Raw genomic sequence first — 23488 nt, 5'->3', positions numbered from 1 at the left:
TGTTATTCCCTGCAAGTCACCCCAGCCTCTGCAGTGCGAGCTGTAATGAGGATGTCAAGGTCATTCGTGTTTAACACTCTCGACGTTTCAGAAGAAGCTGCTGATGCGACTCTGCCAGTGTGGTAACAGACCTGGAGGCTGCCAAGACGTATGAGCAGTGAAACTTTCATAAGCAGTGCTTTTGATTTTTCTTCTTGACTCAACGTCTTGTCAGAGCTCATTTAAAATAATGAGATCTGAATGTTCTCAAGCCAGGCAGAGGAATCGCTATCTGGCGCTTCAACTGTCAACACTTAAAATGCCACCTCAGAAATCCATATGCATGGAAATCACACCTGCAGAGCATTTAAGCTGCTGTCTGAACTCAGATGTGGTTCGTACTCGAAAACAAGGCAGTTTAACAGCATTCGTAAACACTTTTAAAGGTACAGTATAAGAGCATATTAAAATGCAGGAAAGCATAATACAGTATAACGTTAACTGGCACAGGCAAAGACAGAGGTGAGTTTGATAAAGGCATTGTATTACCATGTTAAAAACATTGCAGACTGCAATTACTAGCACTCCTTCTTGCTATGGTAAACTTTCCTAACAGAATGGTTATTAATATTACTAATTTGGTGTTGAATCTAAAATACTGAAAGGGCCTCAGCAGGCCGCTATGCCCGCCATGCTGGAGCCTGGCACAGGAAACGGCTCCCAGACCCCATTCTGCCACACTCACTTCCACCACGTCTAGCTTCCTGCTGCTTTTTTTTCTTCTCGGTGACGCATTTCTCCCCCATTTTTTTTGTCCATACATATGTGAGAACTGTATCCATCATTGATCTAAGAATAGAACAGACGGTTATTAAGGCTTAATGCAGTAATGCATCTCTGGCTAAGTGGCTGCTGCTTGTAACATAAGATTTATTTCATCAGGGACAGGAGTCATCCCATGACTGCTCCAAATAAGAGCACAGCCAAAAAAAAAAAGAAACGAGGAAAAAAGAGAATTTGTGTTTTGCGCATGTAGTGGATACAGATCAGGCTCGCTCCTACAAAGCTGCTTGGTTTGTTTCTGCCAGCCTCTGCCAGCCACCACTCATTTCAATCAGCGTTTCTGCAACACTTCAACACAGCTGCAAAATTCAAAAAGAGTACAAGAAACAGGCCAGGCTGCCCTTGCTAATTGCATTTGAAAGTGCTCAGTTCCGGAGCTCCATATATATGGAGTTAGGATATTACCGGAACTGGTTGTATCTCAGATAAATATCTCCACGTAATCAAATAACCCACTGACATTTGGCTGGATATGTTACATTACCCGCCTAACCTGTGTTCAACCCACTTCACTTCATCAGCAAACATGAATGAATATCCAACATGGCTGGAAGCGTGATAAAGCACATGACTGCTTGTCATCTCGGTGGTGGCTGGGTACACAACATGCTAACTGAGTTAATGTGCTTCTGCAAGAACAAGTAATACAACAAGTTTAAACAGGGAGTCTGTCAATGCAGAAACCGCAGTTACCCTTGTAATGGAGGTTTGCGTTTCCGCCGCAGGAAAAAAACCTGCCTCTGGACATAATGAACCTTGAAATGACTGCTAAATCAGGTTTGACTTGGGATCCATTACAGAACAGGGCAGGAAACTGAACCCTGCTCCATTATGAAATCCATTGCAGAGAAAAAACCGTGAAAGAGGTTTTAATACCTAGACAGCCCCCAGAGGTCTTGTGTTCATCTTGAGAGGCAGGTGTGAAAGCCATTCCATTCTGTTTAGCACCTATCCTTCCTGGCAGGACACGTGTTGCATTGTATTATTCATGTTTCAGACTTGTATCTAATGCATGGAGTGTGCTACTAGGAAACATGTGTGAGCCTGTATTGGTGTGAATAAAGCTTGTTTGGTTTGCAATCAACACAGTATCTCCAGAAATCGAATGTGTTGCATTAGCCTCCTTCTCACCACCTGTCTTTATTCACGACACTCCGAGCTCGGTACAGAATGTCCTTTCATTTTTCCAAAATCCGATATTATCCAGCTATTAAGCTGGCATTCATTCCAGTTTAACAACGGAAGAATTGCAGCATCACAGGAAAAGTAACAGAATCTCAGAACCTTTTCAGAGCATTAAAATACTCCCCCGTGTGTTTTTAGCAGCCTGAGCTGGAAGGTTATTCAGATGTAAACTAATGATTTGTATACTTATATACTAGCCTGCAAGCATTCTATATGCAATGGAAGCATGTTCAACATTGTTTAATACACTGTGTTTTGCAGCTGTCAGTATTATTTAAGCTTTTCCATCAGACATGCTGTTATTTTTAGTGTTTCCCCTAACGTTTGATTACTCTTAACGGTTGGCTGTTCAACACGTGCAGCAACATTATTATAGTTAGACTTGGGCAGTCACTGAACAAAGATGCTTTGATAGAAATGTGTTTCTTAATTCAGTTGGAGGTACAGCAGGAACATGTTAAGCGTGATAGCAGAACTAGTAGGCGTTTTGTATTTACTTTCATGTACCGTCTCCAAACCCATTTCCTTTTTTTTATTATTCTTTACTTAGAAATAATCCTGATTTGTGACGCACAGTGAAATGCGTGCCGGGTCAATTTATGAGTCATAAAAGGTTTTACCATCAGGAAATACAACATTAATTTTAATTCCTTTTAAGCACAGTTACAGTGATGCAGAGAATAAATATTTGTACTTCTGCATTAAAGAAACAGTGCCCACCAATCCTGTAACACTTCTACTAAAATATGACCCTCATGCTGCTTACTACATTCTTCTGCACTATATATAAGCAGTGTACAAGTAGAAGCAGTGTTTATTCACAGCCTTGTATGCAGACACATACTCCCTTTTCCATGGGCCTGATTCATACTGAAGAACCAGCATCATTCACTTCGAATTCAGGGGACTTCAATGCAGATAACATAGTAAATAAGGAACACTGATTGTATTTAATTAACACGCTGTCAATGATATTACAAAATAAACATATACAGAAAGTGCAGAGAGCATTAAATAAAGCCATTGCTGCAGAATGCAGCGCCCTTGCGTGGTGGTTTGGTTTGAGCTGCACAGCAGTTCTAAAGGAATGGTTTGCTCCCGTGCCAGAGCGTGTTGAGAACGTGGTATTAGGTGGAGCTGTCCGTGGTGCTGAGAGCGATTCCCTGGGATCAGTCCTTATGGAATCCATGACCGTCAAACGTCTTTGTACTGAAGCGTGGGCGGCAGCACTGGAACGGATACAGCATTACTGGATTCAGAGTGTTACAGTCCCTGCATGTTTGTTTATTCTGATTTTAATGTTTTTTTTAATATTTGAAGCAGGATTTTTTCCTATACTTTGACTGATTTGTTTTCCTATGTTCCTACTGTTACAGCAGAGCCAATACACAGTACTGTGCTTTCATTCTCACCAAAAATGTACTGCGGCTTACCATGAGAAAAGCATAACAAACTGTAGCAAAGCCTGGTGAAAGCACAGCAAGGCACAGACAAGGAACTGTGAAAGCACAGAGAGATGTGGTAAAGTATAGTAAATATTGATGATCTCTTCTGAATGCCCAGGTACATTCTTTATACACTGTATCCTCTCCTCCAGACCATGAAGAAGCAGCCACAGCCTGAGAGCTGAATCGAACTTCGCGTTTAGAAAGGTATGCTGGGCGCACTGTCTTAGCAAAAACAGAATTCCTAATTAATTGGCTACTGTAATGAGCGCTTGATAGGAATGGCTGGTTTTGTGCAATTTGTTTTAGTGATGACTCAGGGCTGTGGTCCAGGGCTGGAGAACAGTGAAATCTGAGATGTTAATTAGCTACCGGAGAAAAGGAAATCTCAGAGAGAGAGAGAGAGAATGACATCTGCCCTCTGCGTCTCATTAGCATTAATAATTAATTTGTGATTCACACCGCACCCCTCCACCTTTAACAATGGAACAGCCAGCTCATGATGCAGTATTAAAGATGGTTCTTACCCTCATAATATGTATCTGTCTTCCTAATTTCCTTCTTTTAATTCCCATCATACATCTTCTAAACCAGACAGTAAAATGTTTTAGTTAAGTTTGTGAGGCCGAGTTAGATCAGGGTCAAAGAGCCATCATCTGCACACTTGATAAGTATACACATCAACACCACCTGCTGGACATTTAGCATATTGCCGCTAACCCTGTACAATGATTTGTTCAAGGAGCCCAAAGCAGCTGTCGGGATAACCATGCATTCCCTGTGATCTGGCAGATCCTCCCTTTACACAGTTTTACTTTGGTTTGTACGTTCAGCACTCAAAGCTAACAGAAAGGACTGCCTAGTGGAACTAATTTAATTAGGTGAATTAAGAGAGTGATTTGGTTTGGAACTGTAGATAAAGGCATCCTTTTGTAGCGTGACAGCTTTAATTCTGCTTTGCTCAGAGTTAAAAAGATGCAAAGTGCGCTGTAATGTTACGGATTAGCACTAGGATTTGTTCAGGTCCCTCTGATCCCATTAAGTGACTGGAAATGTGAATGCTTAATCCTGCATAGAACATGAGTCATTATAAAATATATCACTCCAAGTCCAACAAAGAAATCAGGTCTGGTCTTGCCTCATAATTATGTTTCAACAAAGTCTCTAATGCTTTCTGTTTCTATTTGAAAAACAAAATGTATTCATGTAGGTTTCACCTGCTATGCTACCGCTTAGGATGTGCAGTATGCCTTATGATCTACCTTTGAATTCCTTTCTTCCTGCCTTCTTTCTTTTATTTTAGTGTAGGACTAATCGCTCTGTGTTCAGGCAGACCCATTTGAAGGAATGGTGCCATGCAAAAATCCCTACAAAGCAGCTCCAACACCAGAGCACCTCAATCCAGTCCACAGAACAGCTGAACCTGTTTCTTCACACACACATTGTGTAGCAAGCATTTCCAGGCTCGCACGCAAGCAGGCAGTGTGGGTCACAGTTTGCCTTTCCTTGCAGTCCATGATGTCAAGCTATTCTACCGTACCTTGTTAAGGTGGTCTGATCTAATTGAATGGTTTCTTCAGTCACTATGAAGGCTACATGAAGTTTTATATCTGTGTTCAGCAGATGCTTTGCATATGAGGGGGTCGGGTTTGCAAACATCATTCTTATATAGATTGGTTTGGGTTTTTTTTATTAATCAGTGCAAGTGATCAGTCATGAGACTCCAAAGCATTTCAGCACATTCTTGTGGCTCTTTGCCTCTGTGCCTCCATTCTTTCTTGTGCTGTGTAAACACAATGCCAGGTGCTGAACCCTTACCCTCAGAGGGAAAAGGCTGGGCGTTGTATTTTTTGATGACTTCTGTAGAAAAGGGAGGTTGATGTTATGTTTAGAAATAGGTTATTCAAGCTGCATTGATCCATAACCTGTTCAAGACTGCATACAGTTGGCTTCTCAGCAGAAGAAACCATCTGAGAAGAAAACAAGTGGAGGTGCAGTCCATGTGTACCGAGAGCAGACAGGCACGTAAAGTGCACCGTGTGGAGAAAGCGGATCTCGCACCTCGGACACATGGCTCGCTCTTCATTTCATTCAGTCTCATTTGATTGCATTGCACTTGCTTTATTCACCTGAGATTTAATTCTAATGTGCCCTGGAGGCAGCGCACACATATACTGTATTAAAAACAGATCTGTAAAACAAGCAATTCCAATGGTTAGGAATAACACAATGAACCATTCTTTCTCTTTCCATGACTCTGTGTATTTTGTTTCAATACTGAGGGGATGCTGGATAACTACCATTGGAAATCGTGACATTAGATCACACTTGAGCTTGAGCGAGTACAGCTGCTGTGTTTTGAATGAGTGACAATTTCTGTGTTGATTCTTGAATACTCAGATATGCTTTAACTGCATGGTAAGCATTGAGCCCTCCAACCAGTAAACAGTATTGCTCATGTGACCAAGCTTTACATGCTTTACCAGGCTTCAATACATCTTTTTTTTTCTTTCTTTTCTAGAATGTTACCTTCTACAGAAATCAACAGCAAGAGGTAGTGGAATCCTGTTCATTCATTTAAAGCCTCATCCCAAAGGAGAGTCCAGCTATATCTTACAGAAAAAAGCAGCTCAAACACATCGAGAATCCTTTGCAACATCTCCAGAAGATTTTTGCCTGAAAAAAATATATACCCTGGGTCTGCAATTGTGGTTGTAGGAATCCGACAAAGAAGCGTGTAGGGGGCAAGGACTATGCCAATATAGTCAACGCCTGCTCTAGGAGTAAGTACAGCGGCGCTCTCTCTCACACTCTCTCTCTATCACGTGTTTCTCTCTGTCTGTAAGAATGGACGACCACTACAGAAACAACCCTAATTCCTACCAGGACCCCCAAGGAGGCAGCAACACCTACTCAACCTTCAGGGAAGGAGGGGACCAGGGAAACCAGGACGTCTACTACGGCAGCAATGAGTACCCGGCCCAGGACGAGGACGCGGCGAGCGACGCCACAGAGGGGCACGATGACGATGATGAGATCTACGAGGGGGAGTACCAGGGAATACCCCACCCCGATGATATCGGGGCAAGAAAGAAGGCATTGCGGGCGCAGGCCAACTATGAAGAGCAGGGCGACAGGCTGGCAGAGAGGATGCAGGATGAGGAGCAGTTGGCGCACCAGTACGAGGCCATCATCGAGGAGTGCGGCCACGGGCGCTTCCAGTGGACCCTGTTCTTCGTGGCTGGGCTGGCCCTCATGGCGGACGGGGTGGAGTGCTTCGTGGTCGGCTTTGTGATGCCCAGCGCCGAGAAGGACATGTGCATGTCCAACGCCAATAAGGGGATGCTGGGTGAGTACCATTGGAAATGGTGACGGGATAATATCACACTGAGGTTTGACAGCGAACAGCTGTTGTGGATTGAATGATTGACAATTGAATACTCAGATATGCTTTCATTGCATTGCAAGCATTGAGCCCTCCAACCATTGAGCTATGTTGTGCCATTAGGCTGGAGCTCTCCTGCTGCAGTCCAGTTTCAGAAGTACTCAAGCCCATTCGAAATGAAAAATCTGCACAGCCAGCTAATGGTATAGTCAGCGACTTGCTCAAGTGCAAGCTGACATCAATACATTTCTGTTTGCAAAGATTAATGATGCCTTCTCTTCGGAAGTGCAGGAGACTTGCCAGCGTGCCTGGCCCGCTGCATGCTAACTAATTAGAGTGGCTACTGCTTGTACAGCATTCAGAGTCCCAAAGCCTGAGTCAATGCAACTCTATAGAATTTTACTATGATGATAAAATACATTGGGTGACCAAGAGATTGTGAATGTCATACTGTATGTCATGCATGGGAGTAAGGTATCACAGATAAGAGGTTACACAGAGCTTCCTACAACACAACTACTATGTATAAGAAACCCATTCCTCTGGAACTGATGGGTCTGAATGTGAGACCTCAATACTGTACCTGTGCATGGTTTATTTCACGTCTTTCTGGTACCCAGCTGGAATGATGAAATCTGATTTGCAGAGTGTTCAGTGTTTGCGAGGCACCTGCTCTAACCATTTGGCCACACTGCCTTAGGTTTGCAGCTCAGGCAGGAAAACAGTCTGAGCTGTTAATAGTGCAGTGCGGTGCTTTTTTTTTAACAGTCTGTACGGAGAGCTAAGTCAGCATACTCTACTGGAATTGATATCCTGACCTTGCTTCTAGGATACATAAACCTGGCCCGCTCCCATTGATCTTGATACATTTTGTACAGGACTTTCCATACTGTAACTAAACTTTTCTTATACTGTATTGCAAAAGCAATTCAAGATGCATGCAGTTTTAGTGCAGGGAACCTGTGGCTCAATGGCTGTAGTTTACCTGCACTCCACTCTGTTTCTCACCCATTTCTTCCCTAACTTACTGCAGCTGCTTCTATTGTGGCTGTTGCAAGGCTCCTCAATCAGATCTCTGAGTAATGACAGCACACTGACAGGAGTGCTGTGAAGGTGCAGCTGTGTTAGGAGGCTTGTCATCACGTACCTCCATATGCTGCAGAGGTTCCTGGAGACCCATGCCGGCTCTTTAGCTATCTGTGTGCCAAGCTCCCTGGCGATGATGCCATCTGCAGCTACCTCTTGCCCAGGCAGGGATGGATTAGGACTGACTGTGGGTGGTTTGGCTTTACGCTGCCTGACCCTGAGTGTTAGTTTCTCATGAAACATCAGCAGCCAAAGCACAGTGCAGCAGGGTGTGGTTAGGCATGGCGTAATTGCAGTATGAATGATATTTAGTGATCTCAAATTGCAGCTCAGCTAAACCAACACTGCTGTTTTGAAAGCACTACTACCTGTTGTTATAATAGTGCAGTTAAACCTGTTAACAATCTCCAGTGTGCACCGTGATGCATTATTACCACGCAAGGTATCTCTACACAAAGGCAGAATTAACAACCTGAAACTGTACACTGCAACTTGCCATAAACAGCTGAGCGAACGTGGAATAAAATGTATTTGTTTGGACTGAACTAACACACCTTCAGTGTCAAAAGACTTTTTCCAAGGAAACTGAACTGGGCCATGAGGGCAAAGCCCTGTGTGTTACATCAATGTGTTTTGCTTTTTTGCCTTATAAACCCTCCCACACACAGACATATGCACTCCATGTGCAACATGCTTCCTCCGCAGTCCTTGGAGGCTGGGACTTTCATTCTAAATCAGATACGACAGGGGCTGGGTCCTTGCGTTACGCCTCCACTGTTACGCCTCCACTGATTTGTCGGCAACTCGCATGAGTTGCCGACAAATCAATCTTGTCCCAAAATCAATTGAGGGCTGCAAGCTTCAAGAAATCTCATCAGCAGCTTCACTCACCTGTCTGATATGAGACCACACTGGCAGCATTACAGCTATGACCAAAATCTTTGCATCACCTAAATCTTAAGGATTGAGACATAATTAAAAAATATGTAGGTGTGTGTGTATATATATATATATATATATACACAGACACACACATACACACACAAGGTGATTGGAAAGTGAGTTTACCATATCAACGCACCATATCTCATGTGGTACACTTACTTTCTGATCACCCTGTGTGTATATATATATATATATATATAATATAATATTGTCACTTTATTTAGTTTGTGTCCAGGGTTGGCAACCTATGGCATACCTGGCTCTTCAAGTAGCAAACATGGCTCTCGAGTCTCTAGAGCTTCTGGCCAGAGCTGTAGTTTTGTGTGGGTGTGTGTGCAGTACTGTCGCTTGTGGTTTTACAAAACCATCAATGGAATTGTGACTTCAGTGCTTGTGATTGAAAGAGCTCAGGTGCTTGGAGAACCATTCCCCAACACGCACTCCCCGGCGGTCTTTACAGCAATGGATGAACGCTCATTCATTTACAGTAACAGCCTGTTCTTCACAGTGCAGCATGTGTCACTCCGTATCGGCTCATTAAAAACATGAGAACCCATCCAAAGCCAGTTCCCCATTGGTGTTGCGATGATTCACAGCAGTCCTTGGTGTTTATTATTCATGGAAATGCCGGGGAACCACCATCATCTTCAGTAAAGGTCAGTGAGTGAAGGCTGCTTTCATTTCCATGGGTAAATGTCATCTCAAAACCCCATGCATGGCAACTCACTCTGTGACTCTCATGAATATGATGACTGCAGCACAGCAGGGTTTCCTTGAGTTGTTTTTTTTTTTTAAATGGTGCCACTGCTCCCCCTGATGGACACACATCATAACTGCAAAACACAGAAAAGCTCTTTCTCCCGTGTCACTTGACTTGCAAGTGTGCTATTGATCGCCTTCCAGTAACAGAGAAGTCAATGAGGCGGTACTTAAAAATAACATCTGTTTGCCCTTTTTGTCTGGATGACAATGGGAAACGTATCCTCGCTCAATACAGGATGTGTGTGTGTGCGCCTGTGTGTGTGTCTGTGTGTGTCTGTCCTTAACTGAAGCTGTTCTCTCTCCACGTTTCTTGCTAGCACAAGTACAAAAATCTGCCTCTGCAGTCGCGCTGCCCGGATTCTTCTATGCAGGATTCCTATTAGTAATGTAGGCCCTGTTGTAAACACAAGACATGTGTTTACAAGAGAAGTCACTGCCCTACTGGAACGACTCAATGCACACACACATTAAAAACTTTTTAAGTCATGAAAACTGCTGAAGTATGGAATAATTCCACTGCAAGGGACCAGCATACAGCACAAGAGCCCTATGAGACGGATTCCTGTCTTGTATGGGCAGCGCTCATAGTCAGTGATGTGTGTGGGCAGCAGACCCCTGACGGCTGTCTCCCTTCTCCTCCTGGCAGGATTGATAGTGTACCTGGGCATGATGCTGGGAGCGTTCATGTGGGGAGGACTGGCTGACAAGATGGGCAGGAGGAAGTGCCTGATCATCGCCCTGGCCATCAACTCCGTCTTCGCCTTCATCTCCTCCTTCGTCCAGGGCTACGGATTCTTCCTCTTCTTCAGGCTCATCTCCGGTTTCGGGTGAGTGAGCGGAGGTGTGGGCGGTCCATGTCTTCCGTGGTACGCTCATTAAAAACACTGTTAGAAAAACTGTTCTGCAGTTCAAACAGAGGGCAGTCCAGCAGCAAAGCAAAGTGTAGCACAGTAAAAGCTTGGCAGAGCACAGGCAAGCAAGCCGAATCACAGATATTGTTAACCACAAGTACAGTATTTTGTAGTTCAAGCATCGGCAATTGTGAATTTACTGTGCAAATTTAACTTGGAAGTTTAGTTACATTGCAGTTCAGTTGTGATGATGCACTGCACCTGTCCATTGCACTGTCCAAATAGGTGCTTGTGAAGGAAAAGTACGGAATACAAATGTATTTAAGTGAATCAAGTGTAACTGGAAAAAATCCTCACTACATCTGTCTAGCCACACCCTTTTTTTCTGTAATCCTGAGTGAAACCCTGCCCAGCCCCAAATGATGACTGCAGAGAGCACTATTGGCACTTGACAGATACAAACACACAGAGCTCCAATAGTTCCACCGAGGCCAGTGCCAGGTGTATGGAATACAGCCTCCATTGTTCGTGTGCTGTAAACAACGTGCACAGTCCCTCATCAGCAATAACACATCTGGAGAAGCTTATGTTCTTTAGATAAACAACTATAAATGAAAAAAACAATAACATCTGGCTTCCAGACGGGATACTGTCACTGATCAGGGGCTAAAAACAGTGAACAAACGTGAAATATACACGCCCTAGTGAGTGCGCAACGAGCCGTTGCTGCAGGATCACGAGCTGTTCTGCAGAAAGCTGCATTGGTAAATGTTAGATAGGCTTTGTAGAGCATTGTTTACATCGTTTAACAATGGCACCGCAGGGTTTTATCAATATAAAATGATTTCATTATTTTTTAAAATTTTGATTATTAAATCAGTATTATGAATAAGGCTCCTGTTTCTTCCAGATCAGTGGCACTCCAGTCCAGTCAAGGACAGGGCAAGATATTTTTGTGAATGAGATGCAATGTTTCCAATTGCTTGTCCCTTTGCTATTGATGTTGTAATGAGCAGGATGGCAGGCCGGAATTGGTTATTGAAGGCTCTTGAGACGCAGTGCAATACTCATTATCCTGATGAAAGCCTGACAGGCCCACCTCCGCTCACACCCACTCAGATTACCACAAACCTGTGAGCCGCTGCTCCACTCCAGCCAGAGATCAAAGCACCAGCAGAGCCTGCAGAGGCAGACTGCATCCTGCACCCATTTCCTTGTGTCTCAGTCAGGGGTTTAGCGGATTCGTTCTAGGGTTAGGGTAATGTTTTTTTTTACTGTTTTCGCTCCAGTGCTCACGCTGCTGTATTGACAGGAAGGTTAGTTGAGCTGAGTTAATTGAGCTGAGTGAGGGCCTGTGTATCTCACTGCTTGCGCTGCCCTGTGCCTCTCCCCAGGATCGGAGGCTCCATCCCCATTGTGTACTCCTACTTCTCTGAGTTCTTGTGCAGGGAAAAGAGAGGCGAGCACCTGAGCTGGCTCTGCATGTTCTGGATGATCGGTGGCATTTACGCCTCGTCCATGGCCTGGGGCATCATCCCCCACTACGGTAAGACCCACAGACCCACATGATAACCATGCACTGTAGAGGACTGAGCTGGTAGAACAGTAGTAACTATATAGCCTGCTTCACTAATGGAACCTGGCCCTGTCAGCCTTTGTGATTGATCCTCAGACACTACACATCCATATCCCCTTTATGCAGCTACACCACAATTGTGAACCCAGCAATGAAGGTAATGCTGAACCAAGCTGGTAGGAGCTCTGTACATTAGCCAGGTTGTTACAGCGCCCTCCCTGTAATACAGAACCCCATCCCAGGCAGGCCCCTCTATAAGTGACTGTGTTTCTCCTCTAGGCTGGGGTTCCAGCATGGGCACCAGCTACCAGTTCCACAGCTGGAGGGTGTTTGTGCTGGTGTGCACCCTGCCCTCCATATCCTCCCTCATTGGACTCATCTTCATGCCTGAGAGTCCTCGCTTCCTGCTGGAGGTAAGTGCACTACAGCCACTTCAAATCTGCCATGTCCTGGTATCCCTTCCCAGGCCTTCAGCAGCTGGAGTGATGTCATCACATCATTTCTGTGTGTGGCTTTTAACCACTATTGGGTGTTCAAAACATAGGTCCAATATGACTGACACAATTAGGGTCCTGATTCAAGACTCAACAGAATATCTTGATTTAAGTAGCGCAATAGTACCCCCAAAGGGCCTTCACAAACCCTGTTTGTGTGTGTCTGTAACTGCAGTTAAACTGCCCTCGTTTCTGTTTATGACAAGAACTAATGAAGCTGTGTTTGGTTTGATACAGAATGGCAAACATGACGAGGCCTGGATGATCCTTAAGCAGGTTCACGACACCAACATGAGGGCAAAGGGAGAGCCTGAGAAGGTGTTCACGGTAAGTCAAATCTCTGCTGCCGTATAACCAGCCCGCCCTTACTGACCTCATTGTCTGCTCCTACTAGAAATCCTCTTGACATGGGGAATCAGGGACACCTGATGGCTATTTCCATTGCATTTGCTTATCTGGGTCTCTCAAATGCTCATTGTTTTTTTGTTTTTTTTTTAGGTCTCTCAAATCAAGACGCTGAAGCAGGAGGACGAGTTTATCGAGATCCAGAGCTCCACAGGGACTTGGTACCAGCGATGGCTTGTCAGGATTATGACTGTGGTCAAGCAGGTTGGCAAACAAATGAATATAGCACTGTAATAAAAATGCGTAATGTACAACAAGAGCACAGTCTTCCTTCTGCAAGTGCCATACATGGATAGGCTTGTTTGATCTGCACTTGCAAATACGTTAAATGTATTTATCTGCGGTTCATGAATTACAGCGCATCCTTGTCATGCGAATGCATGTTCATCAAAGTGGTGCAGCCCCAGCGGAGTGGGATTGTCCTGCTACAGGTGGCCGCCATGCTCACGTTGGCTGCTGGTGTGTAACGCATGTGTTTTGATGTCCCTATTCAGGTCTGTCAGAACATCCTGTCATTGTTTTCACCCCAATTCAGGATGAACACCTTGTTCATGGCAGTGGTTTGGTTTACTATGGCCTTCAGGTAAGGAATTGTTTACTGTTTTACCTTTTAAACTGTCTGGGTCCGATACAGCAGAGAAACATTTGGAGTTGTATTAATAAAGCAGCAGCACAGTTGGTGCTGGACTGATAGTTGCAGTTCATCTTCACACTTGCATGCACATACTCTAGGTGAAACTGTTATCAAAGAGCCCAGTTCACTCCCCCACTCCAGCACAGTGATGTGATGCTGTGTGACTCTCGCATTTCAGTTACTATGGGCTGGCGGTCTGGTTCCCAGACATGATTAAACATCTACAGAACGAGGAATACGAGTCCAAAGTGAAGGTTTTCTACCGGGAACGTGTCGAACATTTCACTTTCAACTTCACCCTGGAAAATCAAATCCACCAGGAAGGAGAATACTTCAACGACAAGTAGGTGCTGAGATTTCAAGCATCAGTTATTTATTATATAAACCTCTGTACATGGTACTAATCAGCTTGCTGCTTTGCTGACGTCCCTCCAGGTTCTATAAGATCGATCTGAAGTCCGTGACCTTCGAGGACTCTTTGTTTGAAGAGTGTTACTTTGAAGACATCAGATCCACAGACACCGTCTTCAAGAACTGCACCATCGTGTCCACTGTATTCTATAACACAGGTGCACATTCTCTCAAGCAGGGCAGAGAAATGACATTTAATTAAGACTTTTATGATGCCCATTTGCTGATCAGAAACATTACAAGAGAAGCTTGCTTTGGAAATATGGTTTAGTGTCCAAATGAATTTGATACAATAAACATTTAAAAGCATGTCATTAAACGTATCTACAATTTTTGTATATTACGTTCAGGGAAAATAAATGGTCTATATCTGGTTGATTGAAAGCCACCTTGATATCCTGAACAGCACGTCGCTCTGCAGCAGTCTTGAATGATTGCTTGTATTTTTCAGATTTGTACAAGCATAAGTTTATCAAGTGCAAGTTTGAGAACAGCACGTTCCTCCAACAGAAGGAGGGCTGCCACCTGGACTTCAACGAGGAGAATGACATCCTCATCTACCTGGTCAGCTTCCTGGGCAGCCTGGCCGTGCTCCCTGGAAACATCATCTCCGCTCTCTTCATGGACAAGATAGGGAGGATAAAGATGATCGGTGAGAGACAGGGGGAATCACAATCACCAGCTATGCCAGTTGGGTAAAGCTACTGGAGGACAGGATACATTTAAACTACAAGCCTGAAACGACACACCTCCAGCCAGTACCCCAGACCCAGATTAACAATGATCTTGGACTAGGCAGTAACTAGATGTCCTGTAATTTCACATTTTCGAATGAGCAGGGACACATTTGATCTACTTTTGCATTAAGAAATAATAACTCCCCTATTGTTTTCGTTGCTGCACCAGGCAGACTGTTTTAACACATGCATACAAACTCAGCCCTGTCCTTGTTCACGTGGTTTAGGCTTGAAAATGTGTATCTGCTGCATCTCCCTGCAGGAGGGTCCATGCTGATTTCATCTGTGTGCACGTTCTTCCTGTTCTTCGGGAGTAGCGAGTCTGCCATCATCGGCTGGCAGTGCCTGTTCTGTGGCACCAGCGTGGCAGCGTGGAACGGTATTGAGGTCATCACGGTGGAGCTGTACCCCACAAGTAAAAGGTAAGGCATGAAGTGACTTTCAAGCGACAGCTCCTGAAAACTACTGTCTCGCAATGTAAAAGGAGCAACTCACAATGTGCATGTGCACTGCTGTACATGATGTCATTAGAACAGCCTCATCAGAGCAACTCCTTGTACAGTAAATGAAATGCCAGAGAGCAAATATTTCAATAAAAGAAATAAGAACATATAGCAAGCGCTCAAGGGACAGTCTAAGCATGGTCTTTATACAGTATAAATGGGAACTCTCAGGTGTTTGACTGTAATAAACACACAGAACCATTTTCTTCTGCCTGTAGAGCCACAGCGTTTGGAGTCCTTAACGGCCTGTGCAAGTTTGCAGCCATCCTTGGCTCCTCCATCTTCGCCTCCTTCGTGGGAATAACCAAGGTGATGCCCATCCTGCTGGCCTCCACGGCTCTGGTGGCGGGGGGGTTGCTGGCTCTGCGCCTGCCCGAGACCCGGGAGCAGGTCCTCATGTGAGCCTGGCCAGCACGGGGGAGCCACAGGGGAGCTACAGCAAGGCGGAGCTGGGGGATAAACTGATACAGGCAGGACAAGGGAACCGGACGGCTGGCTTTTTGTAAGCATTACATAGCCCCCTATATTGTATTTTCATTGAATTCATCTTCATTTATTAAAAGGGCGATGACCAGTCAGTGTATTGAATTACTTATGAAAATGCAAGGCTTGTTTTGTGTGTGCTTCTTCTTGTTTATTTGTATTGATCTGGACAGCACTAAAAACCCACACTGTTTAATTCTGTTACAAACAGCACTAAATGAGCAGCATCCTTTTACTGATCTGCTCTGCTCACAGGAGGCCAGCCAACGCTTTTAACAAGAATTTGTTCTCTGTTAAGACAGTTCCAGTATGATTCTGGATTGCATATTAAACGTGCAAACACACAATAAAAAGATCTAGATGTTTCAGCCTTCCACAGCACATTGTGTCAGTCTATCCTTTAGCACAGTGAATTCTACCTGCTGTTCTCATCACCTGGAGTCTACCTTAGTCACAGTGCATTAATAAGTGGCCAGATTACTGTCCCAATATAATACAGCGTTACAGCAAACTCTGCCCTTCCATCTGTCTGTGTGTTTTAAGTACAACAGTTCCACTCTTAGAGCCTTGCTTAGAAATGAGTGCAAGGGCAAAGGCGAACTTTCTCAGAGGAATAAAACCATTTGAATGGTATAAAACTAGCAAGAACTATGAGAAACGACTGTACTGAGCAAGTTCTCCCTGCTAGTGTTATACTGTTCGGCTTGCCTTTGCCCGTTCACTTCTCTATTATTCAAAACTGTGCTGGTTTGCCTCCACACTACTACTGCTCCCCACACAGAGACTGTCAAAGAATATCTGGATTTTAAATGAAGGCAATAATTCATATCAAGCCATACCGCAAAGGGAAGCTGTCTGTTAGTGTTAACCCTTGTCTTTGGTGTGCTACGTAGGGTATTTTATTTCCTTCAGCTTCACTTCACTTTTTTTGAGGAGGTCGCATTTTTCCCCAAGTGACCCCCAAGATATGACACCTCGGCCATGTTTTCTACAGGTCTTTGGTTTCAGCGCCCACGGCAGAGTGATACCGTTAACTGAGCATCCTCACCCCAAGATAGGTTAGCCAAATAAAAATGGGACATGCGTTTAAGGTTACAAAAATTCTTCATGCTGGAGATGATTTTGCCAGCAGGTATACATCAAATGGTTAATGGTTAAAACAAGAAATAAGAAAAAAGGGGAGCACTGTATCTTTGAATACAAACAGGGTGACCTGCATGCTATTTTGAGCTTTTCAGTATCACAACACAAGAGTTTAAATGCCCTTTAAATGTCTACAATAAAGAGAACTCATAGTCTAAACGGTACTTACTGTATGTCTCACTGTAAATAAAATCATGATGAAGACTAGCAATTACAGCGTTATACTGCATCATTTCTATCTGATTTAGGGCTGGATTCCTAAGCCGCTGCTTACTTACAGTGGCTGTCCTTAAGGAGCCAGTATTCACTGTGAGCGAAGGGGCAGGTTTATGAATACAGCTCTTAAATGTTATCCTTTGAGTAAGTTAGTTAGTGAGTCTGTATGTCATGATGTATGGAAAGCCATAATGTTTTCTTGTTTTTATATGTTCATTTTTAAGTGTGTCTGACTGTTGTTGGAAAGCGGAGACAGGTGATGACAATCTTTATTTATTTATTTATTTTTTGTTTTGTTCTGTGACTGTCAAAATAAATAAAAACACATGACCGAACACTGTGGTATGAGTTTGGATCTTTGAAATGTATTACAGGCATGTGTTTATTGAATTGCTGGTGTATTTACGGGAAGAAAAGCTCTTCGAACCCCCCTGGTTCCACTGCCCTCATGTGTTCAATGCGTGCAGCGAGTCCTGCGGTTCCCAGCCCCACACTTACACACTCAGTATTATGAGGCACATGTGTAAACAAGGCAGTGCCGAGGTGTGGGGCACGGCACCTAGCGGGAGGGTCTGTTTACTCTCAGAGGAGAGTGTGAAGAAAACACAAGGATTCATTCCACTGCCATTACTAATCCATAGCCAGGATGTGTATAGACACGAGGGTTTACAGAAGACACACTTTAGGAACCGTGAAATTCAGAAATGTATGCGATCTAATACTGTAGTTATAAGAAGCGACTAGAAAGTATTCATTTATATATGGAGGTAATTTACAAAGAATAGCCTTATATAACAGAATATACTAGTGCTTCAACCTTCGCAAAGCCAAGGAGGTCCAGCCAACCAAACTGTATAACACGATGAGTCCTGTACCTTGAATTCGTAATATATCTCAAGGCTGCATGATATATAGGATCCAGTTTGCTCAATGTTAAGGGCGATGCAAACCTATAGACTGGGCCCCCCCTCTATTTTGTATTTATTTAGATATCTGTATTCGGCTTGGTAAAGCATGACAGCCACTTCACAATTTAAACTGACTTGGTTTATTTGTTTTCTAAAATCACTGCGGGGTTCTAAGAGATCAATGTCCTCTCATGAGAAGACAGTCGGGAGCTTCAACACACACCAAACAGGAATCCTGCCTTAGCATTCATAATGCATTCTTTCTGTGGTCTTTGTCATTTCTGGATTAGTTTCAAAATCAAAATGGATTATGTTGCAAGCGTTCATCTAGCAAAATACTGTAGAGATCTGTATTCATTATTTACTTGTATTTTTTTCAGCAAGCCCAAGTCGTATGAATCCTATTGTATGATAAATGCATTTACATTCACAGAAACCCATTTTCCTATTTTGCTTCCGTCATGCATTTTGAATTTGACATCCGTTTCAAATCTGTTTCAAATCCACTGCTTCTTAGAAATGACATGTATCACCTCACATATAATAACACAAGTGATAGTAATAGAAGGAGCACATATCCTTACTCTGTGTAAATGCAGTGGTGTGCCTCTCTTCTTTCCTATTATTTCTGTTGCTGCTGTGACTCTTCAAATCTCTATGAGGTTCAGCTAACAAGGGGAGCCCGTGTGGCCGATTAGGTGCCAATTTCATCTCTTGCAAGACACTGTTGGTGCCAGGTGCCAAAATAAGCACCATACCAAGATCCGGGAGAATGAACCTGAGGTTAGACCCAGGGCAGCACACTCAAAACATATTATAACAAGTGACCCAGTGTACTGACAGCCATTGGGACAATCTCCCTCGTTGATATAGTTAACTGTGGAATACGACACTAGAAATGCACTGACTCACAGTTACAGCATGGTGAATGCCTAGTAAAGCATATGCACATAGAAATCACACACAAGTGCCAAGTTACAGACCGAATATATTGTGGTAAACTTTTATAAGGAGCAATTAAAAATGCAGGGAAAATACAGCCCCAACACTGGACTACTGGTTCAGATCATAATCTGTCTGATTCAATTCACTCTTCCTTAGATCTTCAAGATATTTCAAGTGCAAGGCATCAACATATAAGCTAGGGAGGAGACAGGGGCAGAACAATGACCTACAGAAATGTTCAACAAACATATTAATATTTTATATAATAAACCTGGTAATGATGTTGACAGTGCCACAAGGCTCACAATGCACTATTCACAACCTGGCAGGGGGCGGTGATGCCACTACCAACCATCAGAATTATGCTTCAAAAAATGTGTGCAATGCAACAGAATCATACATTAGAAGAGAATGCAATGAAGACTTAAACCCCCATGTGTGACCCCCTTGTACAGGACTGAAATCACGTGCACAGCAGGGTGCTAGGAATGACTTCTTAAAAACACACTCTTTAATTGAAGCTTACAAAATGACAACAAGATGCATGCACATGCAGGGTTATGTGGAGTTCCAGGGTGCCTGTTTTTTTGTTTTTTTCCCGATGTCAGACCAAGGTTTTCATTTCTAAGAATGAGATGATACATTACTTACCCCTGGAAGGAAAGGGAGGGGGGGGCAGCCAAACATTCTACATCAAAGCCGCCCCTTGGTGGAATACTTTTCTTCCAGTAAATGGTTCACAAGTTGACACGTAGCGCTAAAACTCTGGCACTTGTACAAACACGATCAACACGAAGTGTGAAGCGCTCACACGCACAGAGCAGTGCTCTCCAGGTTCTTAAAGAAAATGATTCTGTTGCTTGTACCCTTTCACCAACAGCTGCTCCACTGATTTCTTTTTGTGCCTCAGTATTACTGTTAATATCGTTGTCACGATTGTTAAATCAAATGGCTTTTTAGAAAGTGAGGAGCGACTGGGAAGTGTCTGACGGACAGAGGAGATCCCGGCTCTCCAGTAATAAGGTGCTTGATGAATGTGAGTGGGACGATGTTCAAGTCTGACACACAAAAGGAAATATTGCATTGCCCTTTACCTGGCACTGCCCTAACCCCCGAAACTCAGGTATGAGCCTGCAGCCTCTGCCAGAGCAGAGCTGAGTGACTCACTGTCATGGAGGGCTCTGAAGGGCTCATTACTGTTATTTAAAGCCCAGGCTTTGTTCTCATAGCTAAAGTGTGAATTGTCACCTCTAATGACCTAAATAGGAGAAGCACAGCCCTGACACCACAGTGCCTTCACCGGCGTGAATCAGTAATTGCATTTCACACCACTCGCGTAATCATCATGATGCACACATTATTAAATGTTAGAACTTTACAGTGTTTTCTTCTTGTTCTGAAAGTGAATATCTAGCTCTTAACCCTAACCCTAACCCTACAGCTGATAAAATTGTTCAGTTGTTTTTACTCATAATTGCTCGTTACATTCAGCAGCTAGCCTTCGTTTCCACTTTGTGTTTGTGAACCAGTCCATTGGAAATGGCCTCCCTTCCGTTTCCTGCTCCATTAGGTTTGATAAGCATCTCTCTGCAGTATTGAATGCAGCTACTACTCTCCCTGTGTTTAAAGATGAAACTGTTAAGAATAGTTTATTATTAATCTTCAAATATCTAATGAAGGTTGATAATTAGAACATTATCAATACATCTATGGATTACTAGATCTGCAAAGCCATCTCTCACTTGCACACTCCTCTCTACAGTAATCATACTTTACCCCGTTTGCACACTCTGATTGGACTGTCTGAATTCATCATTGCACAGGCTGGCACTATGCTTCCCATGGGAACCCAATATAAAGATGATGCATTATGGTAAGTTTGCTGTCCCATGTGTGATGGCCTGAACAAACAGGGTTTTTTTTTATGTATCTGCAAAACTGCATCAGAAGGACCCTGATGCAAAATAGATTAGTTTGCAAGAAAAAAAAAAAAACAAGACAAGAAATGTTTGCCGTTTTGCTTGGGGGTAAAAATTCACACTTGCTTTCCAGAGCCTTGTCTTTCCCAGGGACCCTGGGCTCTAACCCTGGCCTCTGTTTCTGGACTTTGATGGTGTGGGAAGGGCTGTGGAGGCCTGTGGAGGTGTCACTTCACACCTCAGGGTCCTGGATAAAACCAGGGCATCCTGAGCAGGATCATTGCATTCACCAGACTGACACACAAGAGACAACATGGATATATCTGCTCCACAGCTCAGCTACAGCACTCAGTGCCACTGGAACTACCCCAGCTCGGATTCTGAGTTCTACAGCATTTCTTCACCAGAGACAATCTCCCCGTCTTCATCCAATGACTTTCCCTTTTCTCCACCGTGCCACCAGCACTACACAGCCACCCTCGGGACTCACACTGGCTATCCCGACACAGTCCAGGCTTCTAGATCTCCCTCCTCTTCCGAGGAAGGGCTGCTCTCAGTTCAGAAGCTGAGGAAGACCAGGTCGAAGAACCCCAGCAAACAGAGACAGAGCGCCAGCGAGAAAGAGAAGCTGAGGATGAGGGACCTGGCCAAAGCTCTTCACCACCTGAGGACCTACCTGCCCCCTTCCGTGGCTCCAGCAGGACAGACCCTGACCAAAATTGAAACCCTTCGCCTGACCATCCGCTACATCTCCCACCTGTCCGAGCAGCTGGGGTTGTGCGAGGAGGCCCCGTCCCAGAGAAGAGAGTCTGACATCACGAGGTGCCCCACTTTACCAGAGGAACTGTTGTGCTACCAGTCCAGCGCTGTGCCAGAGGGTGCATTGCAAGAAGAGAGAATGGGATACTGCCAGTACAGCGCCATGCCAGCATGCTCACAGCAGGACGAGGGAATGGGATCCTGCCAGTACAGCTCCATGCCAGCATGCTCACAGCAGGACGAGGGAATGGGATCCTGCCAGTACAGCTCCATGCCAGCGTGCTCACAGCAAGATGAGGTCCTGGACTCCAGCACAGAGTCCCTGCTACAGTCCCCACAGTTTTCAGATGCAACACAGTCATGCCAGGTATGCAGAAGATGGTTATCTGACGTTTATCACCATAGCAGCGTTTTGAACTATTCTTTCATCGAATGTGTTTGTGTTTTACAGAATAACATAGAAATGGTTATCCATTTAAATAGTGAAAATGAAACTGAAAGAGTGACTGTTCTAACAAGGCTGTTTTCTTTTCATTATTTTCAGATGTACAGTGAAGACTTCAACAGTCAAGTCCTCCCACAGGAGTTCTGGAGTTAGGATCAATCTCGTACAATCACTCGACCGTTCTGAAGCAGAAGTGACCAACATCTACTGCATACAATCTTCCTCTTTGTTATTTATCTTGTGTTATTTCAAACGTGTATGTTGAATTGCTTTTTATACTTCTTTCATGTTCATGAAGACTGTCCGCTTCTAATTTATTTATACTCCAAATAATATATTTGATATCTAATATCTCTGATGTAAATACTAGTGAAATAAATATATAATGTTTTTATAAAAGTTATTCTGAATTCTTCTTACTGGTTTTGATATTGTAAGAAATCAGCATAGTAAAGTGAAGGAAACTTCTTGGTCAGGGAGGCAATTGTTCACATAAGCATTGTCCTAACTGGGTTATGACTTGCTGTGAATAACAGCCAATTATACCTGACCTAAAACCATACACAATACAATACAACAGTGCTTTCCATACCCAGCATCCCCCTGGCATCAGGAGGGAACCTACAGTACCAGCTCAAGCACATGACTGGTTCACAGAAAGGTCTTTACTGTGCCTATAGAAAAGATGTCTGCTGACTTGGCTACTTTATTTCACACAGTCACACGTTCAACATGGCAGGCAAAAAAGCACAAAGACTACCACTATCCCCAGACCCAAACCCTGCACAGACAAGAGCCAACACTAAAATCCTAACAGCAGTGCTCTGCCTGCCTGGTAACCAGTGTAGGACAGCAGCCTGTACCGGCAGTGATTTATTAAGGGAAGCTCCAGACAGGCCAACAAACAGAGAACTGCACAGTAGCACACTGAGCAATTAGCATTGAATTAAATTAGTGATTAAATGGATGTGCATATTTAAATACAAACAATGTAAAAAAAGGGGGGCAGACCAATTGCCGGTACATTATTTGGTAGGGAAGCCATGTCTCTGTTCAAGCAATATCTGCCTCATAAGTGTTTACTTTCTAACAGCTTGAATGTACGCTATAGGGAGCCTACCTACATACACACAGGATAGCAGCCTTTACCAGCTACCCACACACACATACCTGGGTTTCTTTGATCAACGCTGCGTGACTCTGGAATGATGCTAAATTGAGTCATTTGCATCCTAAATGAAGTCCTTATCTTTGGCACCAGCATGCTACTGTTAAATTGAAGATCCAGCTAGATCCTGAAACAGGTTAGAACATAGGTGATAAGGATTAAATGAGACATAACAAACAACAAAGATGTAAACAACCATTTAAAGATTAGAGACATATTTATCATGGTTTATTTCTGCACACCCACCCACACACAGAGTAC

General features: G+C 43.8%; 2 protein-coding genes across 3 annotated transcripts in view; both read left to right on the top strand.

The window, feature by feature from the left end:
* Positions 1–17418, top strand: part of LOC117427668 (synaptic vesicle glycoprotein 2B-like) — a 32610-nt gene extending 15192 nt beyond the window's left edge. For both annotated transcript variants that reach the window (XM_034045855.3, XM_034045854.3), the window contains 12 exons: positions 5974–6801; positions 10277–10457; positions 11876–12027; positions 12337–12470; positions 12789–12878; positions 13050–13160; positions 13451–13539; positions 13769–13933; positions 14026–14159; positions 14453–14653; positions 15001–15160; positions 15460–17418. In XM_034045855.3, the coding sequence (XP_033901746.3) occupies positions 6300–6801; positions 10277–10457; positions 11876–12027; positions 12337–12470; positions 12789–12878; positions 13050–13160; positions 13451–13539; positions 13769–13933; positions 14026–14159; positions 14453–14653; positions 15001–15160; positions 15460–15643 (2103 nt within the window). In that variant the 5' untranslated portion in view covers positions 5974–6299 and the 3' untranslated portion in view covers positions 15644–17418. The remainder of the gene's footprint in view (positions 1–5973; positions 6802–10276; positions 10458–11875; positions 12028–12336; positions 12471–12788; positions 12879–13049; positions 13161–13450; positions 13540–13768; positions 13934–14025; positions 14160–14452; positions 14654–15000; positions 15161–15459) is intronic.
* A 3536-nt stretch (positions 17419–20954) lies between these two features.
* Positions 20955–22423, top strand: LOC117429712 (mesoderm posterior protein 1-like). The gene is made up of 2 exons (XM_034049528.3): positions 20955–21981; positions 22159–22423. The coding sequence occupies exons 1-2, from the start codon at positions 21169–21171 to the stop codon at positions 22210–22212; spliced, it is 867 nt and encodes a 288-aa protein (XP_033905419.3). The 5' UTR covers positions 20955–21168; the 3' UTR covers positions 22213–22423.
* Positions 22424–23488: the final 1065 nt, after the last annotated feature.

This window comes from Acipenser ruthenus, chromosome 21 (genome assembly GCF_902713425.1).
Source record: "Acipenser ruthenus chromosome 21, fAciRut3.2 maternal haplotype, whole genome shotgun sequence".
NCBI lineage: Eukaryota > Metazoa > Chordata > Actinopteri > Acipenseriformes > Acipenseridae > Acipenser > Acipenser ruthenus.
The sequence above is the reverse complement of the archived record's forward strand: the minus strand, read 5'-3'. Positions and strand labels throughout refer to the sequence as shown.